This window comes from Dunckerocampus dactyliophorus, chromosome 4, assembly GCF_027744805.1.
Source record: "Dunckerocampus dactyliophorus isolate RoL2022-P2 chromosome 4, RoL_Ddac_1.1, whole genome shotgun sequence".
Lineage (NCBI taxonomy): Eukaryota > Metazoa > Chordata > Actinopteri > Syngnathiformes > Syngnathidae > Dunckerocampus > Dunckerocampus dactyliophorus.
Window position 1 is genome coordinate 5,969,757 of NC_072822.1, and position 21,312 is coordinate 5,991,068.

The window sequence follows — 21,312 nt, forward strand, 5'->3', positions numbered from 1 at the left end:
AAACCAATCATCTGCAAATCTTCAAAAAGCAATTATTTCATTCCAATCCAGCAAGGTGTAAACAATGACTTAAAATAACACTGATTGAGGGGTGCATACATTCGTACATTACGAATGAGATACTTGTAGTGTCGTGTTGCTCACCTCCTTGTCGACTCTGCACGTCTGAATCGCAGGGGGTCATCCAGGCCGGCCCTCCTTGCTGCCAAATAACCCAGCATTGTTTTAAAATAACAAAACGCTGTCTTATTTGTGAGTATAGACACGATCTGTTCAGTGCTAACCACAAGGCTAGCATGCTATCTACAGTGAGGTCGGGATTTACAAAGCATAAACATGTTTATCGCACTGTTATACATTATATTTTGTCGGTAGCTATGTAACAGCTAACGCGGGGAACACAAGTTCTACTATAAGGCATTCATTTTGTTCATAGACGGCTTCGTTTGTTAAATTCGCCTCCCGAGCAAATAAGTCGCCATGTTGAAACGACCAACCACTTCCGGTAACAAATGCGCTCATTGGGTTGTCAAATCAGTATTCGCCAATCAGAATGCCGTTTGTTCACGATTTCTCCACCCCCGGAACACTTGTATAAAGAACCCCAATGACAACCTTTCGTTTCGCATTATCCTGTAAATATGAATAAAGTTGTAGGCGTTTTGCGGAGGACCTTTGGCATAGTACGCGAGCACGTCGGAACAGATCACTTGGGGAATAAGTATTACTTTGTCCCCGAACAGAAGACATGGACAGGTAAGCCACGATGTGTTGTGATAAATTTAGCTTGTCTTATGCTATTTAGTCAAACAGGCCAATTGATAACAGTTGTAAATAGCTTCAAGTTGTACAAATTAGCTTGTTACGGTAATGTCCCCACTCTAACACCGTAACCAACTTGGATAGATAGATAGGTGTACTGTAGTAATTGTGTAATTGACATTAAGGATGTTATTGAACCTCTTTTCCCGCTACGCTTTTGTAACAAATCCCGAATTTTGAATAATGAGTGAATTGAGTTTTTGTAATGTCTGAATCTTGCACCAAATTCACAAAGCTGGCTTACAAAAAAAGTGTATAACCTGGTTTTGACATGCCTTTCGCCCTTGTAGTACTTCAGGGTTACCGCTAGATGGGGTACGAGGCTCAATAACATTACTATTTAGGCGAGCGTTTTGAAAATGTATTTTTTTCTGTATTCAACTAATTGCAAAACAAATCATGTTCTTTGGTGGATTAGGTAATTTTCATTTACACACACGATATTAGGTAAGTCTTTAAAAAAAACAGCATGGAGCAGAGCTTGCACAGATGAAATACATTACATTCATTCATTAATAGTTAATATTCATGTGAAGTATTTTCTTCTTTGACTAGGGACTGGGGCCACTAGCCTCTAGCAGGCTTGCACGCATGGCTTCCTTCTGATGGAACTTGACTTTGTGTTTCACCTTTTCTTTTGCAGTTTGCAGGGCGGAGGAAACTTGCGCCCACCTCATATTTATAATTCATTACAAGGCTGCGGGGCTGTCAGACTATTCAAATGAGACATCAGACAGGCCCATTTCCCCATCACGCTACAGGCTACCGTCAGCCTGGCCAATCACAATGACCGACACTGCAGGACCAACAATGCATTGCTATTACATAAAGAGAAATATGGGTCTTACCTCTTCTTTTCTTGCCTGAGCTCAGTCCAGGCTGGTGGAAGTAAATCAGATGCATTATTCAGTCCATATGTCTTGCTAAAGCGAGCTCTTTTTGATCTTAAACTGATAGGCCAAGCATGGGCTCGGGGGCCTTGAGGCACGGACCGCGAGGGCTTTTCACTGCAGCATAGCAGCGGTTGGTTCAGGCAGGGTGAATAAGAGAGCTTTTCTTCGCTCTACCTACTTCTTCTTCTATTCATTTGTTCATCCCCAGTGCTCAGTCCATCCTTCTACCTTTATCCATGCTTTGCTGCTCCCATTTTCTACCTCTCTCGGACTGTTAACTTTAGAAAACTGGGGCGTAAGCAATCTTGCGTGTGGTAAACTATGTATGAGGGCTTTAATAGTTGCTCGGAGAGAGGGCTAAAAGGATGCAAAGGCCGTAGGTTTTACCTCCGTCAAGTGCAAAAGCGGTAATGTTTCAATTTAGTTTAGTGAGTTAGCAGGATTACATAAAACTACCATTGTACCACTTTAGAATATAAGGATAATTTTTAGCAAGATTGATAGATAGCAGCGGTAAAACTATATAAGACATATCACTGTATAGTAGTAATAGAGCTATTTGTGGACTCAGTATCTGGCAAACAGCAGTGTGTTTTCCACTTTAATATTGCGAGAAACTGCGAAAAATCAAGCCGCATTGAGCATTATCCAAGAAAAGACTGAGGGCAAAGTGGAGACTGTGGACTACAAAGGTGCAATGTAATTACAATTTCTAGCTTTCTATCCTCAAATGTTACAATGCTAAATCTGCTATAGCAGTGGTTTATCACCCGTACAGATAAAAATAGTACCTAGCCAGTACCTGGTTTTGCCATGAAACATGTACGAATAGCAAGTAGAGATATGGCGAGCCTTGTGTAGGTACCTTGCAGTGGAAAACTGGTCAGATGCATCATGATTTTCCAATCAAACGAACCTGATTTCCACTCCCAAATAGTACAAAGTAGTAAACTTGCAGCAAAATGGACACCGTGGACTATAATTCTGCAGCATTTGGCGCTCAGGCAGTAGATAAGCTAACGTGAGGCGTTGGTATTTCTTGCCAAAGCTACAATGTTGCGGCAATGACTCAGAGGGACGTGTTTGGCATTGTTGGGCCTTGGTGTGCGCCTGTGTCTTTTTAGTTTTTCTTGGTGCTTATGTCCAGTGCGATTTCAAACATCTCTCCGTGCCAACTTCTTTATTTTCCTCCAATGAGCCCGTCCTCCACACGCCCCTTTCCTTTTGTTGCTGCCTCTTGACTCCCCACCACCACCACCACCGCCGCCCGTCCCAGCCCCCCCACCTTTGAAGCCTTGCCAGCGAAGACTGCGATTCACAACAGAAGCGTAGATCAGTCTGGTGGAAGCTTCGGCCCAGCAGACGACTTTCTTTCTTTCTATCCCCTCTCACTGCTTGTCTTGATCTCCTCCTCCAGTGCCTGACATCAAATGTGTGAAGTGCGTGCCGGGAGAGAGAGAGAGAAAGAGAGAGTGAGAGAGAGAGAGAGGGAGGGAGGGAGGAACTGTAGATACCCACTGCTGCCCCATTATCACCAGTCTATGGAGCTCCCGTTGATTGTTGTCTACGGCCACTGGCTGTCCATCCACTAGTCTTTCCTTGTTGTTGGCTCAGCTGAATATGGAATCAATATTCAATCCACTCTTGTGTGCACTGGTCCCGCAGGCCCGGCCGGCTCTGCCTCACACTGCATGGGGGCACCGTGTCATGCTAGCCAGATGAAAACCAAAGCACGCCGGCGGACGAGGCTCATTCGTCTTCGTGCCTGCAGCTTCCGGCGCCCGCTGTCGCCCCCTCTCTTTTTTTTTTATTTAGGAAGAAAAGAAGGCACGCTGACATTATCGGCCGCTGCAGGCGCATTTGAAAATAATTGCCTGTATGATTGCTATTTTTCTTACCTCTTTGAGGAGGTGTAGCCTTTGTCTCCGAATCAATGGCTGCTCAATACCGGACAGAGGAAAGGCAGCTTCCTTTCATGTCTTGACTGAAAAGCGAGTATTTTTAGCCCTATTCATTTTTAGCAGCGTCTGCCATGCAGTTTTAATCTATCGTTCCTCTCCTGCTGAATGGAAGGGATTCAGAGGTTCCTCAGAGGTGCGCCACGCTGTGTCAGAGAAAAGGCGTGCTGGCTTCATGTCATCCCGTCACTATCCCTCTGCCTTTTGTCTATTATTTATTTGATCAGCCAAAACTGAAAAGGCCTCCGCTCTGCTATTTCAGGATGGCTCGACTCTAGGGACGGCGAGCGTGGTGCTGCATGCATTTGTATCTGCTTTGTGTTTAAAAGGAATCAGCCATTGTGTGTTTTTCCTCCCCACTTCATGCCCTAACACACTTAGCACAACAACAGATGGCCGCGTGTCATCAGAGCGTTGATTCAAGCCGCTTATTTCCATGGAAAGAGTCGCCGCGGAGGAAGAGACGCTGGTCCAAATGGCTGTTTATTCTGCCACAAGTCATCCCCTGGGTGCTGTGAAGGAAGGTCTACCCTACAGTAGGACATCAAGGCGGTGTTTACCGCGCCTTGGCGATGTCCAGGCTTGCTACAGTAAATCACGCTAATTGATCAGCAGTGTTGCAGTGCACAAGGTTTAAAGGAAGGTTGTTTAATCGTTATAAAGACGCAAACTGTTTGGCTCGTCGCACCGGGTGCCGGTTGCCAAGTGTTGTGTGTGTGTGTGTGTGTGTGTGTGTGTGTGTGTGTGGAGGGGTGGGGGACATCATGGAGTGGCTTAACTACTAAATTAAAAAGACATTTGGAAAGATGGATGCTCACACTGAGATAAAGGCATTCAATTCCAATGGGAGAACTTCTCAAGTAGGGCGAAGCCACCAATGTCACCACGGTTCAAAATTTTCAAGCCTTTGCTTTGTACTTGAGTACGTACTCAGCGGCCACTTTATTAGCCACACCTGGTCTAAGAGAGCCATTATGAGCGCTGTATCAAAAACACCAGCTCTGCTTTTGATTGGCACTGTCAGAGAGGTATTAATGTAACGGCATGTGTATTTCTGTGGTTGTAGCACGTCACTGTGTCATACTGGCAGCTGTTGCTGATATTTGGGTGACTTTATGATGGAAATAATCAATATAATATTGCATAAATGCATCTCTGCGGCCTGGTGGTTGGGGACCCCTGCTCTGCAGGTAATGATGGAATTAAGAAGTGTACAGTAAATGCGCCAATTAAAGGCAGAGCCATCTATAGTCGCTGGGCGCGTGGTCTACAAAGGCAAAGTGGGGTCTCAAATCGGCACCAAGTCATAAAACACTGGCATTAACTGCTGTGGCTGTAGGCAAACTCCTGATGTAGTTTTTTTTAATTAACTCCACAAGGTGGTAATAGCTGCTGTGACCTTTATCTACCTCTGCATGTGCTTTAAAGAGTTGGGCGCGCTACGCTGTTGCTGTGAAACTCAAGCGTGTTACATTTGCCGCACTGTTGTTTCCAATTAAGGCATTAGTGGTATTAATGCCGGCTCAGCAGTTTGCTCGTTATCTCCGTTACGACATTGGTTCTGTTGCTGCTGTGCTGAGCAATATACTTGTTAATAAATGGCCACATGGTCAAAGAGAGCTATGTTTTCCTTTCCACTTTCTCAGGCACTCCAAATCATTACTATTGAGTAGTAATCCATTTATCGCCTTCTTCCAATTAACGCCCCGTCCAGGTAGCCAACACCCTGACTATAATTGGGGCATTTACAGTCATTGTTATGCGACTCATTGCCATCACTCATATTCTTCTGTGGGGAACGTCAAAAAAAGGCCAAAGAAAAAGCAAAATGTGCTTGTGGAGTTAATTTTCAGACAGGTTGAGATATTTAGCGACACCCGAAGGGGCTCCCTGACATGAACGTCCGACTGGCACATGAGGCGCATGAGCAGACGGCCCTCGCCACTTTTTTTGAATATTTTAATGAAGCAGACAGGGAGAGGCAGCGATAAGGCGGGCGGGCTGAGGGTGGAGAAAAGGGAAGATGGGGTGTAAAAAAAAAAAAAAAAAAGTGAGTGACAAAGAACAGGGGGGTTGCTGACATACGGGGTGAAATTATAGAGCGGATGGGGAGAAGAATGGTGAGAGTGGAAGTGAAAGGAGGCTTTTTTGACAGAAAGCGGGTGAAATGAGTGGGTGGAACGGGCAGACGGGAGAGAGGGAGAAGGTGGAGGCAGGTTAATGGAGGCGGGGGGTTCTGAAGGTACAACGGAAGGGAGCTGGATGATGGAGGTGAATAGAAAGGGGTGGACAGCTCGCTGTGTGGACATCACACACACAAGAGAGGAGGGGAAGTGGGGCTTACACAAAAGGACACTGACTTCCTGAGGACTGGTGGTCGTCTTAAGTGAGCGGGTATCCCTCCTCCCTGCAAGTGTGCCTGCGTTTAGTTAAAAGTCGCACTCGGGGGAAATCAGCGTTCCTTTATATGAATTATTCTCCTTTCTGCTCGAGCCTGGGCGGCTTCAGCAGGGACAGACTGATTTTATTTTTAAAATGGGCTTACTTTTACGCTTAAGCTCGGCCTTTTAGATGCCAAACATCGGCTGGCCTTTTCCCTGTAAACCTCTTTTTGCGTCACAAGGCTCACAGCTAATGGGTAACCATGGTTACAGGCCTCACACATCCCTTATGTTCCCCCCCCAGTTGAAGAGATTGGAAGGATAGTAAGGGAGAGAAAAGAGGGAGAGTCTGGATTGGTACCTGGCTTCCCTGGTATCACTGATGCTTATCCGATCGCTTCATCTTCATAAAGGCTGGCCATTACAATGTGCCCATTGGTGCCCATCTCTTGCCTCCGCACTCCTCAGCAGAGCTGGAAAGAAATATAATGGACTCAGACCAGGCCTTTTTGTTCTGTTCAACTGCAGTCCAGTTCAGTTGGATTCCCCATGGTTTGAAACGGTAAACCCTGATCTGGCTTGGGTTTGTAGCTGCATAAATACAAACATTGATACAGCAGAACAGGGGTCGCCAACCCGTTGATCACGAGCTACTAGTCGATATTTGTGACTTTGCCAGTCGATCGCGAGAACATTTTGAAAAAAAATGTAACATATCAGTACCCTCACCCGCAGAGCGATCAACAGGCACGCATTTTGTCCACTGAACACACCCGTACTCCTCGCCACTATCCAGGCAGCAATCCGCGACACCCAACAAGGAGCCCGGTCCCCAAAACCCAGCCGGAGGGTACACTTGTACACTGGCTCACCTCGTACACCGACTCGACAAAAAGGTCGAGCAAGAGAGGGAAGGAGTGACGGAGCGCTGCAGCGATGTGCTTGCGCAAACAACAGTAATTATTGCATGTTAATGGGGCTCAAAGTCTGCCCTTACCACCTCAAAGTTAAGGGACAAATACAGTATAACTCCATAGATGTGCACCTCCCAAAAAATCTTTGAGCCGCAACGACGCGGCTCGTTAAGGTCTGACTGTTGTAGCGCATTGAGCAGCCCCTCTCTCCTCAATCTGCATCGATCTTCCACTACATTGAGCCAACAAGCCAAATAGTTGTGGTTTGCTCATGAAGCCGACACCACAACCCCAACGCGGACCAAAGCCACAAAAGTAGGAGTGTCGGGGTAGGGGTGCACAAAGTGCGGTTCACGGGCCATCTGCGGCCTGAAATTATAAAACTACAGCAAAAGGTACAATGACAAATAGCTGAAATGTTGAAACCAACAACCAATAATAATCTTGGTCTCAAAAATGTTGGTGACCACTCCAGTAGAACTTCAAAATTTGACTATATTTAGGGAACGTTTGATCCGAGGTCTCAGCGTTCTTCCCAAAACCTCAGTTGAGCAAACATCAAAGCATTAACTCTGTGTGTTTCGCTTTTTTAAAAGGATCTTTTTCTTTCCGAAAGGACCAGCCTCTTTAAGGGCTCGCTCCTGCTGCCAGTTACCAGTATTTATGATAACTGCCACCAAGTCTACGCGCAGGGTGGACTCGCGCGCATTGTACGTGACATCCGTATAATTAATGCACTCGCCCTTCCTACCAGTTATTAAGGATAACCGTCACATTGCACAACACACATAAAAATAAACGTTCCAAATAAGCCACAAAGTCAGGAAAGTTGCATTAATACGTGTTGAATGGTAAAATGATTGCCAAAGACTAGCAGTGTGAGTGAAGCTTCATCCTCATTGTCCAGGTGTGGTAATTTGACTATGAGAAGCCACATAATGACTGTGTTGATTCACTTTTAATGGATAGCTAATTTATACAGTTTAACATTTTTGCCAAAAAATGTACCTCCATTTTCATAGAATATGGAACGTAACAAACTAGCCCATTTGCACTGTACTGTGTCAAGTGCTTAAACAAAGCACCTTGCTGACTGACTGCATTTTTTTTTATTTAGTGTGACTGCTAAATAACCCGTCATGGGGCCAAAGAAAGTTGCAAGTGCCAGAAATTTGATAAAGAGGGTGAGAAACACTTGAATTATTTGTACAAGCTGTACACCGACTACTCTAAAGTATATCCAGCTTTGGTTTATATAGTTTTGCCCGTTGAAAAGATATAATAAAATACTTGCTGAAATGTGAGTGGTGTACTTTAGTGAGCATAGTGTTGGTATTTACGTGTATGTGTGAGGCCTCGCCTTAGCAGCTGTGTTATCCAAGAAGCAGGAATGGAAAACGTCTTCTCTGCTTTGTAGCCCGCTGTGAGCCAGGTGCATCTTCGTGTAGATGTCGATGTGGGCGAGGCGCCGGTCCACCGGTCGGAGGGAGATTATTTGTTTATCTGCTTCTATCCAGATGTTTCCAGTCAGATTGTTTTCCCTCCACCGACATCTTCAGGAGGCATCAAAGACGGCGCGCCTGACAGTTGAGACGCCCGCAACGACATTGCGGAGGTGAAAAAAAATCTCTCAGGTCGCCCCCCCCCCCGCTGTAGGAGTCACCTGGGAGATGATGTGTCAAGTGTGTGTGTGTGTGTGTGTGTGTGTACGTGTTGGAGCAGGTGATGGAGTTTAGCAGGGTGTATCCAGGGTTCAAAGAGCAGCCCCCTTGGAGCACATGCACACACGCGGCGTCTTATTCCAAGCAGTTTGATTGGCTCACCATCCGGCTGCCACGGCAACCCCGTCCTCCTAGTCTCCTCCCTTCCTCTCCTCATCTCTCTTTTCCTCCCCTCCCCCACCTGCGAGAGTGTAGTATGTCAAGGCTCGCAGATGAGTCGCACTCAGACAGGTGAGGTGGCTCATGAATATTGATAAGGCGGGATTTCATTCCTACAGATGCTGGCCCCACCCCCCGCACTCGCTCTCTCCGCGACGCAATGCTGCTGTTTGTCCTTCACGGTGAGCGGCAGCGCCCTCACTCCTGTCCCTCAGGTTAATCTGCCTGCTTGCTAGCTTGTGTGTATGCATGAGTGTGTGTGTGTGCATATTGGTAAGTAGGTTCTCCCTCGTGAGTGATGAGAAGGCCGACCTGTCACGAGGGCCCTGCTGAGATGGAGAGCTCCTAACACCCTTCATGCCTCTCCCCTTCGCTTCGAATGGTAGCACCTAACTCTCTCACGTTGACTGTTTCTATGGTGAAATAGAAAAGCAATACAAACTCAGTTAAACTAGACCCCAGCCTCGGTGGAAAGACGATGGTCAGAACATCATAACACAAAGAAAACCATCAATATTAATTAAAGGGCACATTATTGTGCAAAGGTGACTTTTTAAACAGTACTGTGTGTCCCTAGAACCTGTTTATGAGCACCAAACATGAGAAAAATCTATCGTCTGCCTCTGACCCGCCCCAGCTCGATAAGCCTGCCTTATGTATACACTCAAAAGGACAGCGTTGTATAGAAAACAAAGCAAAAACAAACAAACAAACAAAGAAAGACACTGCACATCTTGAAAGAAAGCCTGGGACTCTTGCCAACTATCCTGTCAGTCAGCTACAGATATGGGAGCTGTAGATTTGATCATTTTGTTTTTAGGTGAGTGTATAGGCTAACCTAGTATGATGTTGTTAAAATGTGAGTGTAATGTAGCTAACATACTGTAGCTATGCTAGTGTTACTGCCATTTGTGTCCTCTTGTGCTCGTGCCATGGAGGGCCGAGACACTGCAGGTTTTCTTTCCAGCCGTCACTAAAGCAGGTGATTTTAATGATCAACACCTCCTTCGATGTGAGAGAAGAGGCCCATCAGCTAAATCGCCTGCTGGAGAAACTGGTTGGAGAGAAGACCTGCAGTGTTTCAGCCCACCATTGACCAGATTTGTTCTTATATAAGTCGCGCTTGTCCACGTCATAAAGTGGCATTACTCAATATAACAGTCTGACTCACGGTTTCATCTTACAGACAACATTAAACTCAAATAACACTCAAACGTTATACCTCAGAAATATAGAAACACGTACCAATACAAGTGTTATATGAAAAAAAGTGTACCCATAATGCATTTGGGTTGAGAAAACCATTTAATTGGAGGGAAGCATACTTGTAGAACATGGCTGCAATGCAGCTCCTGTCCACCAGAGGAAGCCAGAGGACCGAAAGACAGGGAAATGGTTATGAAGGGAAGGTGACATCATTGCAGCGGCCCAATGAATGCTGCTCAGATGCAATGCATTATGGGAAACCTTTCAAATGTTTACATTTTCTTTATTGTAAAGTCACATTGGGACATGTTTCGATATTTGTAGTACACTTTTTGAGTATGAAGTTGCCGTGTGCTGAATGTAGCACTGTTAGCAAAGTGTCTTTAAAAGATGACACTGTGAGTCAGACTGTTAATGGGTTGACTAGCTTGTTGTCAGTGCACTGATAGCTCGTGATTGGCTCCTGCCAAAGAAAGAGCTACCGCTTTCTCACTGACCCGCAAGTGGCGCAGTATGTAAACAGTCTGTAGTAATTCTGAAGTAAAGGAGATGTCACGAGATTAGAATTTAGCCATAAATTTGCCTCACCGCGGTATAAGACGCAGGGTTCAAAGTTTAAAAAAAAGTAGCAGCTTATCCACTGGAAATTAGGGTACATGATATATGGCATCTACAGTCATCCCGTGTTTATACACACCCAACAGCAATAAGTGAATTTCCGTGAAGTAGGATTCCTTATTTATAAATGGAATATTTTCATAGTTAGAGGTTGGAAAAACCTGTTTAAGACCTTCTAAATGTGGTTTTTAGCATTATTAGAGCCCTGTAGACATGAAATAACACTTCTGTAGTCACCTTTACACTGGTGCTACCCAATATAGACATAATAATAGAAAATAAGACATCTTAGACATAAACAAGACATTACATAGACTCACACGTTAGCATTGATAGCACACCTGGTGGATATTGTCTCATCCATATAACGTTCCTGACACCTAGTGGCCAGTGTAGTAGAATACTAATGTAATGACGCAGAGAACACATGCAGTAAACATTCACACAGGAGCTGCTGCCAGCCAGAACTCAAGCCAGTCAATGGCACTCTTCCCACTGCTAACCAAGGAAACCATGCCAACACTCAGCAGCTCTAGCTAGCTGACATCACATACGTCACTTCCCAAGCCCCGCCTCTTAAAAACGCACACAAAGTCACAGATGTTACACATGTCACATCTTCTGATGCCTTACGTTTGTATTTTCGTAAATTTAGCCATTTTTATGATTGAAAAGCTTAATTTGGGCCAAGAATACGCATGCTTATGTAGGCTTATGTTTTGACTAATAATAGGCAGTAATCAACCACGATACTGTGATCATTTATTAATTGATACATTTTTGGAAAACCACGATAGAGTGAGGTTGCCGTGTTGGAACTGCGACATAGCGAGGGACAACTGCATTATGTAGTACAAGTGCAGAGTTACAGTGTATTTGTAAAAAGTGGATAAAGTGCACAACAGCGCTTCCTCAATGCAAGCATTAAAGCTAAAGACACATTAAACTGCAGAGTAGAGCTTCCTAAAAGCACTTTTAAACTGTCCAAATTCCAGCATCAAGGCTAGATTTTGGACGACACACTCCTAATACACTTCTGTGGGACCTCTAAGACTTATTTGAAATTGTTATTTGATTGTAATGTTACACTAATACAAAAACATAGTGTATAACAATCAATATTGAGGACAGTATATTATTACATATAATTTGCACTAAAAGCCTTACATTAGATTGTTATAAAAGCTTTCATAATTAAAGTTTAAGTACAGGAAATGTTGGTTTTTCATCAACTTAATGCGATTCGCATATAATGTTGCAGCTCACAACCCATTAATGGAAACCCAAAGCCACACAACACGTTGCGCGCCCACACATATTCTGTGATTGTGCTGTTTGGTTTTAGTTAGTTTACTGAAGACATGTCAAAGCCACCATGTAATTACTGCTAGGTTGTTGTTAGGTGTAGCTTCCACGCGTAGTATAGCCGGTGTTTGAAATTAATGGGGAATTAAATACGTAATAATAGTTTGGAATTCATCTAACGAAAGTAGTTCTGAAATTAAATCATATTAGGGAATAACTACATCATAATATTAACAACAAAAATAGGGAATACAATCATGAGAATAATTCATTACAACTCCAATTCTCTGCAATTTTTGGTCAGCAAAATTGAAAAGATTGTAAAAGAAAAAATACAAAAGGCCATCATTCTTTAGTCAGTTTTTAAAGATAATTTTATGTAGCCTTAGTTTGAAATGAAGTATTTTCAAGCATAAACATTTTCAAATGAGCTGAACTACAAATATAAGACATTCAGAAGACGCATTCAAAGATGTGAGATGTAGTACTGTACACTGATCACTAGGTGTCAGTAATGTTACATTGCTGAGACAATCGCCACCAGGAGGTGCTGTCCAGAAAAAAACAAGGAACTCTCCCAATGCTAACGTTTAAGTCTGTTTAAGTCTGTTCTTCTTATGTCTAACATGGCTTATTTTCTGTTATTATGTGAGTGTAAAGGTGACTATAGGGGTATCTAGAGGGCCCTAATAATGTTAAAAACCGCATTTAGAAGGTCATAAACAGGTGTTCTACAGGTATACTTGAAACTATAACTATGAAAATATTCAATTTATAAATAATGAAGCCTACTTCACAGAAATTGGCTTATCACGGTAAGGTCTGGAACCAATTAATCGCCATTAACGAGGGATTACTGTACACCACTTTTACTGACACTGGCATGGTTACGTTATACTGTATGTAGAGCTATAAATATATGCGTGTACACGGTGGATCCCGCCTATAAATACACACATGCTGAGCATTCTGGTGGTTATTTGTGTGCATGTTGTGCGAGTACCAACTTCCAGTACTGTGAAATATTTTGATCATTTAGACAACGTGCGTTTCCTTGCATCATTTCCAGTAGTCATTGTGTAACCAGGGCCTGTGTGCGTGTTTTGTGCAGCTGTCCTAGATGTGAGGTGAACAACCGAGCACCGTCCTAGTCTGTCCTCCTCCTCCCTTCCTAGTGTGTACGTGGTGGGAGGATCAGCTGTGTTTCCTAAATATATGTACATACTGTATGTGTTATTCAAATCTGGGGATAAAGGCTGCAGCGGTGGAAAGAGGTTTAGTCACGCTGCAAAAGTAACGAGACGGGGAGAAACCGTGTCGGAGAGGAAAGAGACATAGTCGGAGAAGGTGCTTACTAGCTCGACACGTTGCTCGTGGGGGCTGTGCTGTAATTTGTGTACCACCGCCACCCACACCCAATGCAAATATGGATTGGATCTGTGTGTAATATATAATTTGCATACCTGTTAAATGTATTTGTTAGCCACGCCTATAGAACACAGCCTTTGGTTTGCTGCAGTCATGGAAGGAGTGGGAGATGAGTATTTTGTTTTTTGCAGGCAGGGGCTGTAGAGCCTGTGAGGCCCTGTAGTGACAATCTAGAGGGAACCCTGATAAAACCAAAGCAATATTAGCCTAATTAGCTGACCTGATTACTATATAGGCAGGATGAAGTACAGGAGTGTAAGAGTTGCGTACTGTAAGTACTGATGAACTGCGGCATTTGAAATCAGCAGCAGAAGCAACACTCTTTTTATGTAGACCATTTTTTACCATTATCTCCCCCGTTTAATAGACCATCGATGTTCGTGGGCAGGACAATCACTCCTCTGCATTTTTGTTGACAAGTGTGTCTTTATACACGATTGCTTCTTCCGAGTGAGCAACTCTCCTGTTCTATACAGTACAGCATGTAACAAAAGCATTTTATTACATCTCGTCAAGGGAGGACATGAAACTTGGATATAATTTAGAGCAGGGGCGCCCATTACGTCGATGCCGAGCCAAGGACATCAGTCAGCTGACGTTAAGCTCCCCTCCTGATTCGCTCTTGCTCCCCCTCGGCGTTTCAAGCGACACACGGAGATGCAACTTTCATCTTTATTATTCTGATTACGGATGAACTAACTCTTGTACGGTGCTTACATCTATAACAAAAGTTATCTGTTCATTTGTAGCAGCTAGTTATGTAGAAAAAAAAAAGTGTATTGTTTGATGGCTTTGCTTCACGTCATGAAGTCCACTACAGAAATCAGTGTTTTCTACATGTTCGCTTCCTAAACTGTTATTTCATGAGTACTCAGGTTAAGTATTGAGGAATTATTTGTAATATACAGTAATATTCAAGGCCGCAATATCGGTATTGATCGGAATTGGAAAAAGTTGTATCGGGACACCCCTGCCTCTTACCTGTCATCCGGGTCCGCTTTGAATGAAAGGCTTTGCTGGGACGATATACTTTATGGGAAGAAGTTAAAATAGTTGTTTATTTTAAACTCGTATTGGTGCTTGTATTGTATATTTCTTAGCTACCTTTTGAGGGTTAAATTGCTGTGTGATGATTTTAGCGTTCGTCCTAAGATGACACCGTGAGTCAGACTGTTATATTGAGCAATGACCTCCTGTGATTTTCAATGGGTTGACAAGCTCATCGTGAGTTTTTTCATAGCTCATGATTGGCTCCTGTCAAATAAACAGCAACCTGCTCCTCACGGACTCGTGCACGCCACAATACGTCATCCCTGGTATTGTTCCTTGACAAGATACATAAAAATGCTTGCTGAAATGCGAGCGCTGTACTCACTTTTTCAAATACTGTATAAAGAACAAATGCGTACCAAACTACACTACTTGCTGTAAACTGTCTGAGTGCCATCGTCCATTTATCCTCTTGCCACAGCTATCTGTTATGGCAGCAGGGCAAACATTAAGGCCATCAGTCTGCGGCGTGCATTCCGGCGCTTCCATTTGTCCACGTCCAGTCAGCGCTGATGGAATCCTGACAGATTGTCTGTGTTTTGGAGCGTGTTGTTTTCCTTGCCCATCCATTTCTCCTCCTCCTAGCCATGTTTGCCATGCATCATCACTCTCTCTCCATGGCGCCCTCCTTTTACTCCTCCTGCATCATTTCTCATAGCCCAGGCTGGACACTGTACCTAGGAGTAACAAAGCACTGGTACACATTATGACGCTTTCTTTCATCCTTTTGCACAAGCCCACCCCTTCTCCATCCCCTCCTTGCCTTGCCATTGTGCGCCAGCCAAACTTGTCTAATCAGCAGATTTCCACCAAAATAATTGGTGACGGCCTTGCTGCTAGCGAGCCTCGTGCCGTCCACAGATACGCAAAGGAGCGCTTAATATTCCACGCAGCTCGTGCCTCCCCCTGTTCTCTGTGATATCTGACCTCTTTTGTCTCCCCGCTCGGCTTGATGTTGATTTTGGAGGGCATTGTTAGCCGCAGCGCTGCCATTGGTACAGCTCAACGGCGAAAGGGAGGGGTCGGGTGAAAGGGAGCCTCATTTGCATAAAGGCTTAGCCCAGATTTGGAGCCACTCAGCGAGATCTGAGGAGTAGGGCCCGGGGGCCACGAGGTAATCATCCATGGCCTGTCACAGCGCTGTCATTCCTCCGTGTATTTATGTGTGTGTACGAAGGAGGGGGGCATTGTGTGTTGTGTGTACGCATCGTTGTTGTTTGTTTGCGCTGCTTTGCATCATCTCATGTGCCCTCTTTTTTTTATGTTCCAGGAAGACGTGTCCGTGCCAAGAGGATGGTGGAGGCCTCCAATCCTACAGAGTATGAATATATGGAAGGCAGCATACCAATCGAGTGGGACGGTGAGTGTGTCCATCTCCACTGGTTCCTTTCTTTATTTTAATTCACACTGCAAGATCGTGGAGCGGGGGGGTGGGACGCTTGAGTTTATCAAAGACACCTTCTGCTGGCGTTACACAAGCGCACCGTAAAATAGCGTTTCTTACAAGTGGATACAAACTGTTCCCTCTGTCTCAGGCTGGCTTTATCCACCTTAAACCCCTCATCCTGCTTTGCCCCATCCCTCATGCATTTTCATCAGCATGCAAATAAGAGAGGGATAAAAGAGGGCCCAGAATCCCTGCGCTAGCAGGAGGAAGAGTCAGAGAATCTCTCTCTTCTATCTCTCTGGCTTCCTTGAACCTGCCATGTAGCCAGCTCAGCCAAAATAGAGCTTCTTTAAAAAAAAGGGGGGGAGTGAGTACGAATGACAGAATCAGGAGGAGAAAGAAGGACAAAGTAGTGATGGGAAACGACAGAGTGTGCGCTTTCAAAATTCCGAGATCAGTGTGGATCTGCTCGTTGTCTTCTGGGACTTCTCGTGATCCGGCGCTGGTTGGACTTGCTGATCTTTGCTTTGATGTTTGGACGGTTTTCAGCGTCGATGAGAGCCTATTAATATTTCCCCATAGCAAACAATGGAAATACATTGTTAGGGCTTCCATTATCAAAAGTTGTAAATCATAACAAGAGTAGCCAGACATAACATCAACTCTAACAAATAAGTTGGTGGAGTGTCTCCAAGGTTGTTAGCAAACGACAGGAAGAGCTCCGCTGCTAATTTTAAGGGAATGGTGATCAATTAACTGGACAGCGAAGTCTACATGCGATGCACCTCAACAAGCTAAAAGTGGGCTATACCTACAGTCGTCCCTCTCTACATTGCAGTTCAAACATCGCACCCTCACTCTATTGCAGTTTTTTACAAAGTAATGATTGATAAATGATCGCTGTTAAAAAAAAAGCATATTTAAGCAAATTGTACCAATTATTGGCCTAAATTAAGCATTTTCAAGCATAAATATGACTAAATTAACTAAATGAGCTAAAATACAAATACAAGGCAGAAGATTGTGAATGTAGTATTGTAATTGGCCACTAGGTGTCAGTTTTCCGTGAGACAAGCACCAGACGCAATCGCCACAACAGGCATTTATTGCAGGATTAAATGATCTCATAATAGGCAGAATAATAAAAACATAACAGTCATAATAACACAGGCTACTGTTGGGGCCATAACCCACAACAAGCTAAAACTCAACTCTGAAGCGCCGATGTCACTTGCTGTCCTCCACACATCTGTCTTTCTACCGTTAAGGTCCGTTAGGGAACACATTTACTGCAACACACATTAGCAAGAGTTTTATTTATGGCTCATTCACTGTTATTATGTCTACTACATTGGGTAATACAAGAGGAAAGCCGCCATTACAACACATTGATGAGACAATAGCCACCGTAGGAAGTACGCTGTCCAGAAAACAACAAGGAACTGCTAAGGTGTGAGTCTTTTCTTATTTATGTCTAATATCTTATTTTCTCCGATTATGTCTATTATATCGGGTAATACAATATAAAGGTGACCATAGGGGTGTTATTTGTGTTGTGGTGTTGTCATATTTAGAAGGTTGTAAACTGGTTTTCTATGCCACAACTACAAAAATATTATAAATGAGGGACGATGGTATATTTATTTTTTTATTTGAGAATTTTATTTATTGGAGAATGATCTGCCTGCAATTGCATTTTCATGCTTCGTTTTAAAAATCATTAAAGACAAAAGCTAAGCAGTTTCATGTTTTGCCTTTTGTTTTGACTATGCCAAAAATGAACCGAACCATGTCCTGTGAGGATGCCGTACGCCCATATCGTCTCATATTTGGGTGTCTGTACTGTATAAATGAGATGCCTTTAAATATGACTGCATGTTTTGTTTGTGAGGGTGCTCTCACCACATTTTCTTCTCCTTCTACATCAGCTTGGATCCGAGGCAGACGGAAGGAGCCTCCCTCGGCTGAGGTACGTCTCCCCCCACCGCCGCCATCCTCCTCCCACCCACCAACACCACCCAGCAGCAGCAGCAGCCTCCCTGCTGGGGTGATGGTTGGACTCTAGGGAGGATGGAGTTTCAAGGGAAGAGAAGGAGTGAAGATGCTTTTGATTTGTTTTATCTTGCAAGTTTCTAACTCGATTCCTGGAACTTTGGGGACAGGTGTTAAAATAAACAGCAGATGATGTGCTTTTGAGTGACACGACGTCCTAGTTAGCTTCCTAGCACAAGCCTCCCTGCATTTTGGGCTTTTTGTGCTTTTATTTCTGGCAGTCTCCGAGATTTTTTTTCCACTCTCTCTGGGTTTATTGCTCTTTCAATGCAAGAATGCTGGAAATGGCTTGGCCTGCAACAAAATGTGTCTCTATATAGGAAATCCCTGGGAAGGCCAGGCAGCTCTAGCTCACTCTTTCTATCGTCTCTTCCTTGCCAGCGGCCAATGCCATCCCCAGCCGCGAGTGCCAGAACATTCTATTCCAATTTTCTGCCTCGTGTCTGCCCAATGGCCGCTCGTCGACAGCTGGACGGCGTGGATGTAGCCAAGGCTTCACTCCCAGCACATTACCCTACCCCCTTGTCACGCTCCCCTGTCTGCCCAGTCCAAGCCGACATAAATTGATTGGATTAAATCCTGTCATTAACAGGCTGGAAAAGCAGCTCAGTATGTTTGTCTCCGTCCCCCAAGCACCGTTTTTTTGGCCACGCGGCTCGCTTTTCCAGGCCAGCATGCAGCAGCAGCATCATGCCCAGTTGAGGTTGACATGGCTCAAGTAGGGTTGTGGGGAGGAGCGATTCCACAGCATGTTCAGGTTTCCAGCAAAGACTATAATTTACTAATGTGTTCCAAGAGCTAACATCAATTTTGTTTCACTTTTTCTAATAAATGGTGCTACTTCATGCACATTTGTTCCTGGAAGCCACCCCGCTCTACTTTGGACTTGTGAGCAAATGTGGAGGGTTTTCTTTTTTTTTTTTTTTTTTTTACCTCTTAAGAGTTCCTTAAAGTTCACCCACACATGACAAAATGACCAAAAAATATCAACTTCCCCAAAATGGTTTGTAAAGAATATAATATTAATCGTATTAACATTGATTTTCACAACATATTTTTTCCTTGTGTGATAGATTTTAAACAAATACACCTTTCCAAAAGTAGCTCAGTAAAATATTATATATTCACACTTCTTCACTCTTAAATGTGTCCATCTTTCAAAAGTACTTTTACCTGTAATATAGCGTACACATCAAATATATTTTGAGGGGTTTTTTAATTGAAAAATGTTTTTCCCTAAAATGTATTATTATATCAAAAGTATTTGCTTATTATTATTAGTTTAAGATTAATCAATTAATGGTAGCAACATTTGTCTACATTATCTTTTCTACGTTGATTTTAAATAAAAACAAAAAAAAAAGTGCAGTGAAATTATATAGTCATACTTTTTCACTTTAATGGTGTCAATCTTTTAAAACTACTTTTACCTGAAATGTACAGTGCACATCAAATGTGAATTCAATTGAACAAAAATTTCAGTGTTTACATAACTGTTTTTTGTGGGAAAAAACTATTATATAAAACGATTTTAATTATTACTATAATTATTTTAATAATACATCCATCTTCTATGCTGCTTATCCTCACTAGGGTCACGTAGTGGAGCCTATCCCAGCTGACTTTGGCACATATAGACAAACAACCATTCCCACTCACATTCATACCTATGGACAATTTAGAGTCGCCAATTAAGCTAACATGCATGTTTTTGGAATGTGGGAGGAAACCGGGGAGAACATGCAAACTCCACACAGATGCCCAACGGAGAGTCGAACCCAGATCTTCCCAATCTCCCGACTCTGTGGCCAACATGCTAACCACCGTGCGGCCTATTATTTCATCATTTTAATTATTATCAAAAAGATTGTTCAATTAATGGTAGCAACATTTATTTTCATGCATTATTTTTTCTACATTGTGATTTTAAATAAAACTCAAAAGTCCATCGGGACAAAAAAAAAATAACGATTCCTAAAACCTGCTGTAAAAATATGCACTATACATATTTTTTCCACTTTGAACAAGTCAATCTTTCTGCCTGATATATACAGTACATAGCTGGGTGTATCAATATCAATGAGATTTTATTTTTGTTTTATTCAAGGAGCATTTGTTTACTTTTTTTAGTAGTAGTAGTAGTAGTAGTAGTAGTAGTAGTAGTAGTAGTAAGCCATGTGATGGATTTATGATTCACGCCAACATTACATATTTATTTTAAAGATTTAAAACAAATCTAACACTTTGAGGTCCTCAGGACAAAAAATGTCCCAAAAACAGTTGTAAAAATATCACAGCCTATTGATATTTTCCCCCCACTTGTAATAAGTGAGTCTTTTAGAATTACTTCTGCCAGACATATACATATCAAACATTGATTATAATATTATAATTTTGGGTGGGCGGTACTTTTATGACATGTATGTTTACATAACTACTGTTTTTTTTTTAATACACAAAAAAAGGCATAACACATAAATTAGCCCGCACACAGACGGTGCTGCATGCTTTGAATGGGGAAAAAGTAGCGCCATCTGGCGGATAAATAGAAGGCCAGTGGTCCAAATTGAAACGTTAACATACAGAAATGAAGATAAATGGGAGGTCAAAACTGGCATGGACATTTTTTTGTCGTGAGGAACAAACGTGTCACTTTTTGTGTAGCGTTTTTAGGGTAATTTAAGGATGGGAGATGACGCCGCTTAAGTGTTTTAATCATGAATATCCTCTGGCAGTTTTCAAATATTCAACAGTCAAAATGGCTTGAATATCAAAAAGTGAATAGCACAAAATCTAACCAGGACCTATTCACTCACGATGTCCTCCGAATTCATACAGGAGCTGGCAAACAACGAGGCCTACAGGCAGCAGATCAAGTTGAAGGCCAGGGAGTGCGAGGAGAAAGATGCTTACCTCAAAGCGAAGGAATACGAAGAAGGTCTGGTGGCGACGCCTTCCAGAACGGTGGCTAAGGGCCATGCTGCTGCCACCAGCTTTGGCAAGCAAGAGATCAGTGAGGAACCCACCAGCACCGCCAACACGTTCCAGCCGGGTTCCTGGCGGCCTAATCCCAAAAATTAGAGACTTAAAAGGCGAGGACAGTACAATACAACACAATCTGAGGGAACTGATCAGAGGGAAAATGTTTCTTTCTTATTGCGAGAAGATGATAGAAAATAATAAAACATGCTGCAAGTACTATAATTAGTGATGGTCTTGTCGTGCTTGGATAGGTCTATAAAAACACATTAGATGCAATGTGCAATGAATTGTGGTCTCAGTTTAAGATACACCTGATATTTCAACAGGGATGCAGTCATCTACTTTTACATCCACAGTACTGGGTGGTATATCAATTTTAAATACTAGACTGATAAATTGCAACAAAAAAAAATCAACAACAAAAAAAAATCAACCT

General features: G+C 43.1%; 2 protein-coding genes across 6 annotated transcripts in view; one reads left to right on the plus strand and one right to left on the minus strand.

The window, feature by feature from the left end:
* ercc8 (excision repair cross-complementation group 8) overlaps window positions 1-21,114 on the minus strand; it is a 34,357-nt gene extending 13,243 nt beyond the window's left edge. Inside the window, exons 1-6 of one of the 5 annotated variants that reach the window (XM_054774070.1) lie at window positions 20,808-21,114; window positions 3,614-6,527; window positions 3,251-3,513; window positions 3,001-3,135; window positions 1,671-1,701; window positions 145-202 (exon numbers count right to left, since the gene is read on the minus strand). Coding sequence is in view for 1 of the 5 variants with exons in the window: in XM_054774068.1 (XP_054630043.1) it covers window positions 145-221 (77 nt within the window). In the remaining 4 variants the exon portion in view is untranslated. Of the gene's footprint in view, window positions 1-144; window positions 1,592-1,670; window positions 1,702-2,580; window positions 2,950-3,000; window positions 3,136-3,250; window positions 6,528-20,807 lie in introns of those variants that run through there. The other 4 variants (XM_054774071.1, XM_054774073.1, XM_054774069.1 and 1 more) reach the window with 4 other exon arrangements.
* On the plus strand, window positions 559-21,191 carry ndufaf2 (NADH:ubiquinone oxidoreductase complex assembly factor 2). Its single transcript, XM_054774078.1, has 4 exons — window positions 559-756; window positions 15,726-15,815; window positions 17,771-17,811; window positions 20,733-21,191. Exons 1-4 carry the CDS (start codon window positions 642-644, stop codon window positions 20,973-20,975), a joined length of 489 nt encoding a protein of 162 aa, XP_054630053.1. The 5' UTR covers window positions 559-641; the 3' UTR covers window positions 20,976-21,191.
* Window positions 21,192-21,312: the final 121 nt, after the last annotated feature.